Below are 12,354 nucleotides of genomic sequence, written 5' to 3'. Positions count from 1 at the left end.
TTGATAGCTTGAAATCAGTCATAATGGGAGTACTCACGCCACAGAGATTAGTGAATGCTACAAAGCATGGCTTTCTTTTTTCCTGAAAAGCCAGTTGTTAAAACACTTGTCGGATACACCACTGGCTCTAGTCTTTAATTGCAAACAAAGCACCACATTTAAACCACTACTCACACAACCACTGAACAAAAGGGGAATATTAGTGTACTATCTGAAAGAAACACAAACAAAGTTTTATTTAAAAAATATATATATATGTATGATGGTAGCTTGTGAAAGGGTAGTAATTGACAAGTCAAGATTGTGCCTCTAGGTCTTAAACAAACCCAAAATAATTAATGTTGGTAAAAAAATATCTGCAATAAGCTATTCATTTATTGGCAAGTTTTGAATTTTCATTTAGCATGCAAAAGAGCTACAGGTGATAAACCACATACTTGCATCAGGAAAATATCAAACAAAAATGATGTACCTAGAAACACAGAAAATACAACTTAAAATTTTAATGTGTTTTTTGTGTCTTATTCTTTTTTGTTTAGATATAATTTGAACCATGTTTCAACCATGTTTCTTTTTTTTTCCTTTTTTTTTTCTTTTGAGACAGAGTCTCACTCTGTCACCAGGCTGGAATGCAGCGGTATGATCTTGGCTCACTGCAACCTCCATCTCCCAGGTCTAAGCGATTCTCCTGCCTCAGCCTCCCAAGTAGCTGGGAGTACAGGTACACGCCACCATGTCCAGCTAATTTTTGTATTTTTTGGAAGAGATGAGGTTTCATCATGTTGGCCAGGATGGTCTCAATCTCTTGACCTCATGATCTACTCGCCTCAGCATCTCAAACTGCTGGGATTACAGGTATGAGACACTGTGCCCGGCCTGAACTATTCCAATCCTAACATTGGTATGTCCTTTTACAGTCCTTCCTGGTGTCTTCTTCCTTATTAAAATAGTACCAGTGGTTGTCAGGCAGCTTTATCTTATATCTCTGTATCATTTAAAATGAAACTGAAATATCACTTCTTTTAGCCAGAAAAGAAAATGGAATGGCTAATTTGGTGAATCCACTACCTGTTCATACACTAAGTTGCCGACCCCTGGAGCTCAGAGGCTGGAGGCAAGGCTGTGAAGCTGTGAGGTAAGCGTGGAGGTGAGGGCTTAGTCATAGTGGACCTTGCCCTTGACCACCCCAAAGCTAGATAAGTCTCCATTGCAAAGAGTCTGGAGTGGTGAATGAGGCCTGTTTTCCAAGTCACTTTGGTCACCTTGGTCACCCTTGGTCACCTTCATCATGTACTTTCGAAAGGCCTTTTGAATAACCGCAGCACATCTTTCCTCTTCCTTTCTCTTGGTGGTGGTGACTATGGGTTCATACAACTTCTTGAGAGGATTGGTTTCCATGAACTTCTCTTCCATCATTGCTTTCATGCTATCCAGGCCATCAGACCCACCAAGTACCCTAGCGGTGAAGGCGAAAAGAACATCCATGCAGTGGAGGCGATCACCACTCACCATGGGCAAGTCCATTACTAGAAATTGATATTTATTTGGCTTTGCCACACGCAAAGGCTCAGGCAAGGCATCAGCAAAGTCAGAAAGGGCAGAATATTCGATAAATTGTGTTGCTTCTGGGTCAAACTTTTCCCACACTTCATAAAATATGTCAAAGTCATCTTCACCCAAAGGGTCCTCGCTTTCTTCAGTGGCTGTATTGAAGTTCTCTAAAATCACAGCAATGTACATGTTGACAACAATGAGAAAGGAGATGATAACGTAACTGACAAAGTAGGATGTGGCTATGCCAGGGAGGTGGCAGTTTTCTGAGGAGGAGTTACATGATTCTTTTGATCGCAGCATGGGGTTGAGCAGGGAATCCCAACCTGCTGATGTGCTTATCTGGAAGAGACAGAGCATGCTTCCGGCAAAAGTCTTGAAGTTGAATATATCATCAATTCCAGACTCTGGATTCACTTTGGAAAACCAGTTCATACCCAAAATAGCATAGATAAACATAATCAGAAAGAGTAGAAGACCAATGTTGAACAGAGAAGGGAGCGACATCATCAGAGCAAAGAGGAGAGTCCTGATTCCTCGTGCAGCCCGGACAAGCCTCAGGATTCGGCCAATCCGAGCCAAGCGGACAATTCTGAAGAGCGTCGGAGGGAAAGGAATGTACTCCTGACTTTCCAAGGTAGAAATCATTGTACCTCAGAAGAAGGAGAAAAGTCAATGAGTTTCCAGAAGGCACACTGGTTTCAGCTCCAGCCTGTCTCCTGCCTCAGAATCCTACGGGGGCCAACTTTTTATCAACACTTTGTAGCTCATGTACAAAACTAAGAATTTCCTTTACCACTATCAGGGAAAATACTTATCTGTGTCTTAATTCAGAAAATAGTTTCCAAGGGCCATACAATTTTAGATGGGATCGGATGTCTAAAATATTAAAGACAACTAAGGAAAGGAATGCAGTTTATGAAAGCCTATTTTGTGAGTTACGTACTTGAAGTGTATTATCTATGTTGGGTTTTTAAAGCCACTCAGGAAGTAATAAATACAACAGGTTTCCGTATGTATTGAATATATAGAATATAGAATGTAAAACAGATAAACTACAGCTTGAGTCTTTTAGACTAGAGTGCAAGGAGAGATTTCTGCTATAGAAGGTTGCCTTGAGCCTGAGCTGCCAGTGGAAATTGTAGAATCCCCAATCCCAAAGTTCCTTAAAAGGGACAGGTCCTTATTTGTGTAGAAGAATTTAAATACATCCCTACTACAGGTGAGGACAGTTTATCTGCTGAAAGAGCCACAATGTATGTAGGGCTCGAGGGAAATGGTAGCATTGGAATGCCCAACTTTAGGCTGAAGCTGCCCATGGATTGTTCATATTTGTCATCCTCATTCCAAGGACTTCTGAGATCCAAACTCAAAAAGCTCAAGGGAATACAGTTTGGAGATACTTTCTCTGTTGCTGCAAACCCCATAAATGTCATTTCAAAGGTTTGATCAAACAGCTGAATATGTGACCTAAAATGTTGCCCTGTTCTTCCACTGTCTGCTCTGCAGGCAAGTGATGCAAGGATTTAAGACAATTCACATTTTGGCCTAAACATTATAGAATGGTTGGAACATACTTGCCTTGTGTAGACATGGCCTTGTTCTTGCTTTGAGAGTCTTCTAGGGTCGTTAGGGGTCATGGGCAGTCTTTGAGTGCCGATGACCCTAATGACCATGAGTGTCCTCCAAGGTCACTAGGGGTCTATTGGGGTTATGGGCAGCAGAATGCTCTGCTGTCACCTACTGACTAAAGAGAGCTAGTTGATTATATACTTCACTGACTCCTCAATTGTGCCAAAGAAGTTTAATTCATACCTTAATTGGGAAGGCAACCCGGAAAGATGTAAAATTTATTAAGTGCCAATACAGCAACAACTGGAGGAGGCCCATCATTTAAGATTTACCTCCTCTATGAATATTTCTTGGGCTGATCAAGCTCATAGTAATCTGTTCTTTCTCTGAGCTCATTTCTGCTTTGCACCATGTGATTTGGTGTTCAATTAATTTCCCTATCTTTTTTTGGCACTTTAAGATGAGTAAGCCGTAATACCTCAACTACATTGTTAACTCCTAGAGAGAGATTCATTTCAACTCACATTCATTTTGCATTTCTCCAAAAACTTAGGAAAGAGCTTGGAAAAGTATTGAGGCTAAGCGTTGGATGGCAGAAACATTGGCAAAGGCATATAAAACTCTGTCTACATTAGTGAGTAAGATTAATATATGGATTAATCCTACTGCTGAGTATTATCTGGCTTAATATGTGGATTTTCTCATCCATTGGAGCAAATGCCAGACAGCATGTATAACTGCAATTGTTTAGCAGTTGTTCAAAGGACAAAAGTCAGAAACATTTTCACAAACTGCATGATGCTTGGCATTGCATGGAAGGAACTTTGGAATGAGTGAGAGGAAGGGCTCTCTCCATCAGAGGAAGGGCTCTCTGAGTTCTTAGAGGGCCTGCCCCAGACATCTGACCACCAATTTTTTTTTTTTTTTTTTTTTTTTTTTTGCTGCTGTCAGTTTCACCAGGACTTGTGATTGGAACTGACTAATAAAAATTAAAGGTCTACTTAACTGTAAACTCATGGAAGAATCTATTGCTAAGCTTTATCTACGTTAACATCATGGCTTAAAAGCCAGAAAACACTACGAACTGTAGCATATTTGTTGTTCTCTGAAACATCTGCATTGCTGCAGTAGCATTAGGAACCAAAATATCGTGATCCAATATATCTGTTTGATGCATTCTTTCTGAGATCGCACAAAAGCTTCCACTTGGAAAATCAGTTTTGTCTTCATTGCATTTTGAACTATGAGAAGGCCTCCTGGACAGTTTTACATAATTATAAAAAGTTAACAATTTAATTAAAACCAAACTTCAAACACCCAGAGTAAGCACTTATGGTTTAGCCATGAATAATTTAATTTTAAAGATGATGTGTGTATGTGTGTGTTTTATAAGAAGGTGTATGGCAATAACCTTCTTTCTTTTGTATTCTTTTATAAACCTTTTAGTTAACCCTGCCTGTGATTAGGAAACATATACTGATTAGAGAATGAGGCTGGTTGGTAAATGGGATCAAAGAATCTGAGACAAGCATAGTTCACACTATGGTTTAAGTTAACATGGGATATAGAATAGAAAAAAAGCTTTGATTGTCTGAATGATACACTCTTGGAAGCCCAATCTAGAGTGGGCCATGGGGCCTTGAATAGGGGTTGAAAGGGGGCACAGCAGTGCCACAGGGGCACAATTGTGATCTGGCTTCCATGTGGATTTTAAACAAAGGAAAAACATGAGCAGTAAATCCTTAAAACTATAAAATGCTTACAGGGCTTATAGTTGCACAGGAAAGGTAGAACTTTGACTCAATTATCTGAATAAATTAGGTTACTACCCCAAAAACTTCTGAGTCATTTTAATTTTGTCTATTTCCATTGAATACATTATCTGCATAATTATTTAACTCTATCTCAGTTGTGTAGCGAGTTAAGGGAATGGAAATTACTCTCTATCTCCTAGCAACTTCCCAGTAGAGAATGGCATTAGTAACCCTGTCTATTCTTTCAGAAACTGCACTAGGCCCAGGTTTCTGCTTTGTGGATAGTTTGAATAAACTTCAAAAAATGGTAAGATTTACAAACTTACTTCCGGTTCTTAAAGCCCCTCTGACTGCTGATTTTACTTACTAACAATAGAAATAAGCACGACCACAGAGTCAAATAAATTCCAGCCATTGGTGAAGTAGTATTGCCTCAAAGCGAAGATTTTGATAAGACATTCTAATGTAAAGATGACCACAAAGACCCAGTTGAGATGGTCAAGGGTGGATTTCACGGCTTTGGATTGGTCGTATGATTCAGCCATCATGCTAATCATGTTTAGGATAATGAGACTTATGATGATGATGTCAAAGATCTGGCTTGTGACTATGTCGAACACAAAACCTTGACATTTGTTCTGAGAAAAAAAAAGAAATAAATCATTTTGAATGCAAGAATAAAATTATATACAATAAAAAACAGCATAAATATAACAGAATTTGTTTTTCCTTACAATTAAAGCACTTCCTTGAAAAATATACAGACCCTTTTCAAAGGGCAAGAAATTCTTATAAATCCCCAGTGTTGCCTTATATATTTTCATTCAAATGTAATTAGTAACTGGTTTTAAGTGCTTAGGCTTATAGTTTTAAAACAAAAAATATTAAAATATGTAATATTAAAATATTTTTTAAAACAAAAAATATTAAAAGTCTTAGTAACAAAATAACTTTGATGTGATTGATGTGCTTTGCTGAAATAAAACAGTGCATGTTGGATTTAATAATAAAAAGATGAATCTTGGTCTATATTTTCTCTCTTTCTGTATTCTTCAACAATATTAGTGCAGAGAATACCTGCTCACATAAGTATGTTGGAAAAAATGGAATTAATATCTTCAATGCTCCATTTGCCAATTCACAATAATCAGAACTTAACCAAAATTCTGTATTCAAATAATTCTTCAATGCCAATTTAAAAATTCTTGTTCACTTGAAGATAAAACTAATAGATGAGATTATAATCCAATAATTACCAGAACTGGAAACAGAAAAAATTATTTATATTACAACGGAGGGTGAATTTACATGTGGTTTGTATATAGATCGCCATACTGCCTAAAAAGTGTGTATATGGTGATTGGTCTGGCACAGGTTCTAACTCAAGTTTGCATGCCAAGTCTACCATATGTGGTGAAATTACTCAATTATTCCATGATTTTCTTTAATACAACTGCTGTGAAGCACTACTTAGTTCTTCACTTAGTGGAAAACTATTCCTAACTACAAACTCAGAAATTGAAATTTTACAGCATTCTTGACTATACGTTGGTACACATACAATCTGTGTACATATTATATTATATTATCATTTAATCAAAGTGGCTACACTATTATCTTTAGAGAACTCATATACTCCTAAGAATACATCTTTAGACACCCTAGGGATCTGTTACATAACCCAGGCAAAGATGATGTTGGCTTGTGGTGGTGACAGCAGATAAAGATAAAAGCATGTATGTTTAAGAGCTAATGTGAGGTGGAAGCAAGAACTGTCAGAGAATTCAAATGTAGTGGGCTTTGGGAATATACTGAGACTGAGAATATAGTTTCTGGTTGATGAAACCATTTAACCAGCCAGAGAGCAGAGGATGAGGAATATTAAAAGGAGATGGTGAGATCTGACCTGAGCACGTTGCGTTGAGGTGCCAGTGGGGGATCCAAGGGCAATGGGCAGGTAGAAGTATGAGTTTGGAAGCTAGAATACAGATGGCATTAATACTGATATGAATTAAAACCACAGGAGTGAATTATATATCACTTGGGGAGAGCAAGGACAATGAGAGGAAGGAGGGTAGGGACAACACTGGAAGACACTACATTTCCATTGTGACTTTCAAGCCATGTGCTGGGAGCCCCAAAGCTTTTATCAAAAAGCCAGAAGACACTAGAAAGTCAAGTGCCTTTCCTCTTTGAGCATGAATTTGGAAGTCAGAAAGGAGTTGGAGAAAAGACACTTTCAAGGATGCACTCCAGGGAAGTGGAATGAAGGCCAAAAAGAAATATGAGGGAGGGTAAGTATTGGTTTTATAGTTAACTCTAACATCAAGACAAATAGAGAAGATTAAGAGCATAAATTACCTAAAGTGTTGGACTATCTAAAGTGTTGGATGATCAAAAAAGCATTCTACATCACTTCAGAATGTATAGTGACTCCTATACCTCAGTATGAATTTTTAACCAAGAAATAAAGTCACCCTGTGAAGATGCTGCAAGAGAAATCAGAAGTGATTCCAAACCCCTTGTTCTATTACTGGAAATGAAATGCGTCAATGCTCAGGCTAAAACAGCTATGTTTTCCTCCTATGCAATTGCTATTCATTTGTTTTAAGGGTCAAAAGCTAATATTTGGATTTTAGAGATGGAAAAAAAAAATCTCTGGGGAGATAAAGTTGTGGGTCAATGGCTAACTGTTGAAGTCTAAGCCCAGACTCAGGGACTTCTGGTGATATGATGTTGGATTTATCTCATGCGGCACTACTCTCTGGAATGTAAAAGTCAAGATAAACATGCAGTGTTAAGTAGTGAGATTGTGTTTTACTACCAGAATCATTCATTGAAGGCTTGATTCGTGAGTTGCAGCTACACAGGGAGAGCTGTGACTTTGCACCTACTCCCAGATAAGCCATGTGATAAACATGCTATAAAAGATGGCTAAGGAATGGAGGTGACAGCTTTCCTATGCTAACGTAGTCTGCACCCACTTTCAGTTCATCTTTTGCAGCCTAGCATATTCTGTGCAGTGCATCTATGTTGTTACAACTCATGTTTGGCTGTGTGCTGTGTTGCTTGAAATAAACTGATAAATATGTGGGAACATATTGTGTCTTGTGACTCTTTTAGTTATGCCAAACCCAAGACCAACTGGTAATGAATCAGTGGTTGTATAGCATGCATATGTGAACAAAAATTCTCTTTTCATGTTGTTGGCTCAAGTTCAAATAAGAACTTCAAAGTGAAATTAGTACTAGAAAGTGAGATTGGTATTTAAAAACTAGATTCAATTTAGGTAAACTGAAGTCCCATAAACCGTTGGTAGTATTTAAAAACTAGATTCAATTTAGGTAAACTGAAGTCCCATACACCACTGGCAAGTTAAACCTCCCCAAATAAAATTTTATCATTAACCCTGTGGTCAAAAATCTCTCACTACATAAAAGATAAATTCTAAATTCTTGGCCCTGACATTCATTGACATTTTTAGTGCATCACAAATACTTCATTTTAGTGTGATGGACTCTGTTTGTACCTTAAAGCATATTTTTTATTCAATAAATAATTACTGAGAACACATTTTATGCCAAGTTCTATTCTGAGTGCCGAGAATAACAGTAGGTGAACTGCATTAATTATTTGGGATCTCATGTTCAAATGGGAATCTCCAAATTATCTACATGCTTCAGATTGCAAGCCCCTCTTTCATACTGCTTTCCCTGACTTTTCAGCCTCCACTGACCTGCTCTGCTTTGGAGCTTTCAAACTTATTTGTCAGAGCTACCAACTCTGTTGTGCCTGTTGTACTACTTTATAATCCAATGCTCTCAAGTATGTATACAACATCTCAGCTCCTCAATTAGACTGTAAGCACAGAGCTGCCCTGGATGCTGCTTCTATCTTGTCCCATAGTACCTGACAAAGCAGGATTCATAGAGAGCAGGGATCAGCAAACCATGGCCTATAGAACAAATCCAGTGACCTATGTGTTATTGTACAGCCCATGAGCTCAGAATGGGTTTTACATTTTTAAATGTTTGGTGAAACAAAAATCAAAAGAAGAATCAAATTTTGAGACATATGATAATTATATAAAATCGAAATTTCCGTGTACCTACATAATAAAGTTGTGTTGGAGTGCAGGCATGTTCATTTCTTCTATATTGTTTATGGCTGCTTCTGTGCCACAATGGCAGAGTTGAGTACTATGACAGAGACATATAGCCAGCAAAGACTAAAATATTTACTACCTGGGTCTTTAAGGAAAAGTCTGTCAATCCCTGATATACAAAGTTTGTCATAAATACTTGTAAAGTGGAAGTAAGTATACATGACCTTAACCTCACACTAACAAAAACTAGTAAAAAGTGTTATAAGTACAACATTTTAAACTGGTCAAAATTGAAAAAAGCAAAAACGGGAAGACGGGCAGATAGGCGGCAAGGCTAACGTGCATCTCCCACTTGGATGGACAGAACAGTGTGTGGAGACTCACACTGTGGACTTTTGCTTCAAGAACCACCGCAGGAACGTAACAAGAAAACCAGAAGAATTCACAGATCCTTTGAAAGAAGTGACATGCGACTGCAGACTGCACAAGACAGGTGAAAAGCAGTGAGTTCCCAAAGTGTGAGTGAGAGGGGGGAAATCCTGCCTCCGAACACACATCCCCACTGGGGAATCTGAAAATCCAGATCACAAGAGAAGGATGTAACCTTACCTAGAGCTGAAATGAATTCAGGGAGCTGCATGAAGTGCAAAAGTAGAAGCAGCAGCAGGAACTTTGAAGGCGCTCCCAGTCTCCAGCTTGAGCCCTGGAATGCCATTCCTGACTGTATCTCACAGGGGCCTTCTGAGAAGGCAGAAAGACAAATAAAGGAGGGGCCATAGGGTGAAAGAAACTTCCAATTAGATTTTGTGATAATTTTGACTGGGCACAAACTTCTTTGAGCAGAATCCAGGGGGGCTAACAGGAATTGCTGCAGATACAAGTGCAGGAGCTGCCGACATCGTGGGCAGACAGGGAGGGATGTGGCTTGAAACCCATGCTTGCTTTGTCAGCAGGGAAACTTATGGCCTGGGGCAGGTCTGAGATCCCTGCATAGTCTGCCTGGATCTAAACTTCATGCAGTTAGTAGGGCACTGCAGGAGCAAGACCAGCCTCACCAACTGTGTGGGAGCTGGGCAAGGCCTTTCACTACTCACTATCCCCCACTTCCCTGGTGAACTATACTGCACAGCAGAGGTAGCCATAATCCCCTCTGGAACATAACCCCATTGGCCTAAGGACCATCTCCTCATCCCCCACAGTGGTTATGGCAAGCCCCACTCAAGCACAGTCTGCACTTGGACCTGCCTAACCCTGCCCCCACCTGACGGTTTTTCTCTACCTGTCCTGGTAGCTGCACACAAAAACATAAACCCTTAAGGCTCTGCCCATCACCTGAAAAGTCAGAATACTTCCCCTGGCCAACTTAGGGCAAGCATATATCCCACTGCTAATAGTATGGCTGGTGCTCTCTTGAAAGCACCACCTCCTGGCTGGAGGTCAACCAACTCAGGACATGACTGCAATTCATGACAGAATAGCCCTGATCCCAGGAAGGAGAAGACGACAGCTAATTCTACTGCCTGCAACATCCTGGCTAACCAGAGGTCCTGAGTCTGTCCATGTGACAACTTCACTGCTAGTATAATCAGCATTCGAGAAAGCCAGCATACTAAATGTATCTACAACCAAGGACTCTCAGAGTCTACTTCACTCTCCTGCCACTTCCACCAGAGCAGGTGCTGGCATCCACAGCTGGGAGACCTGAAAACAGATCCTATCACAGGACTTTTCGCAAACACTCCCCAGCACCACCCCAGAGCCTGGTAGCCCTGTCAGGTGGCTAGACCCAGAAGAGCAGGAACAATCACTGCAGTCTGGCTTTCACGAAGCCCCATCCCTAGGGAAGGGGGAGTGCACCACATCAGGGGATTACCCTGTGGGACAAAAGAATCTGAAGAGCAGGCCTTGAGTTCCAGATATTTCTGCTGGTGAGTAGTTTCTCACAGCAGAAACATAATTGCAGTGCTGGCACAGTAAGGAAAATCTGCACCTCTACCCCAGTGGGCAGGCATCCTCTGTGATTGTGAAGGGTCTTGGAGAAGAGGTCCTCGTTTTCCCCTGGCACTCCACTGCAGACACAGCTGGGGCTTCCCCCACAGGAACACAGTATGGAGGCATCAATAGACAACCTGTCTGGAACAACCCAGGGTGAGTGCGGCCCCACAGAAGCAGCACATTCCAGATTCAGGCCTGTGTGAGAGGCAGAGTCACAATTCCTCCCTATTTGGAACATCAACATTCCTACAGATGAAAAGAGGTGGCTGTCTGATCTGAAGAGCCAAGACACTGGGACAGGAGTGAGGCTATAAGGTGAATAGCTTTCTGGCTGACCTGGCAGAGGAGCTGAGGTAGCTTCTCCTCTTCACCCTGATAAAACAGCACATCTGAGAGCTCTCACAGCCACCTTCATCACGGCTGGGACCTCAGCCTACTGTTGGATACTACATTTACCCACCTGCCTTAGCCATAGCCAGTGCCTACCTAGGGATACCTTCCCTATTGGCTTGAAGCCTGAATCATAAACTCAGTAAATAAAACACTGGGAGAAAATTAGGTAAATAAATAAAAATGTATACCATGAGAGAACCAGATAAACTGCAAGAGATCCCTGCCATTCCAACCCCATATGAGGCAGTGAACTTGCCAGCACACTAAGACTATAACTGCTACAACCAGCATCATGGAAAGCCAGTGCACAATTGTGTCCCGAATTGGTGGGTTCTTGGTCTCACTGACTTCAAGAATGAAGCCACAGACCCTCGCGGTGAGTGTTACAGTTCTTAAAGATGGTGCGTCTGGAGTTTGTTCCTTCTGTTGTTCGGACGTGTTCAGAGTTTCTTCCTTCTGGTGGGCTTGTGGTCTTGCTGGCTTCAGGAGTGAGGCAGCAGACCTTAGTGGTGAGTATTACAGCTGTTAAGGCGGCATGTCAGGAGTTGTTCATTCCTCCGGTGGGTTCGTGGTCTCGCTGGCCTTAGGAGTGAAGCTACAGGGGGCGCGGAGCAAGATGGCCGAATAGGAACAGCTCCAGTCTCCAACTCCCAGCGCGAGCGACACAGAAGACCGGTGATTTCTGCATTTTCAACTGAGGTTCCACCTCTGGGGACAGGGCACAACAGGGGAAGCAGCAGAGACCTGTGCAGACGCGAACGACTCTGTCTGACAGCTTTGAAGAGAGCAGTGGATCTCCCAACACGGAGGTTGAGATCTAAGAACGGACAGACTGCCTGCTCAAGTGGGTCCCTCACCCCTGAGTAGCCTAACTGGGAGACATCCCCCACTAGGGGCAGTCTGACACCCCACACCTCACAGGGTGGAGTACACCCCTGAGAGGAAGCTTCCAAAGTAAGAATCAGACAGGTACACTCGCTGTTA

General features: G+C 41.1%; 1 protein-coding gene across 2 annotated transcripts in view; it reads right to left on the bottom strand.

Moving 5' to 3' along the window:
* Positions 1–219: 219 nt before the first annotated feature.
* Positions 220–12,354, bottom strand: part of SCN11A (sodium voltage-gated channel alpha subunit 11) — a 113,326-nt gene continuing 101,191 nt past the window's right edge. The window contains exons 25-26 of one of the 2 annotated variants that reach the window (XM_017849619.1): positions 5,245–5,515; positions 220–2,204 (exon numbers count right to left, since the gene is read on the bottom strand). In XM_017849619.1, coding sequence (XP_017705108.1) covers positions 1,156–2,204; positions 5,245–5,515 — 1,320 coding nt within the window. In that variant the 3' untranslated portion in view covers positions 220–1,155. The remainder of the gene's footprint in view (positions 2,205–5,244; positions 5,516–12,354) is intronic. The other variant, XM_017849620.1, reaches the window with a different exon arrangement.

This window comes from Rhinopithecus bieti, unplaced genomic scaffold, assembly GCF_001698545.2.
Source record: "Rhinopithecus bieti isolate Rb0 unplaced genomic scaffold, ASM169854v2 scaffold_33121, whole genome shotgun sequence".
NCBI lineage: Eukaryota > Metazoa > Chordata > Mammalia > Primates > Cercopithecidae > Rhinopithecus > Rhinopithecus bieti.
This window is presented reverse-complemented; position numbering and strand designations above follow the sequence as displayed.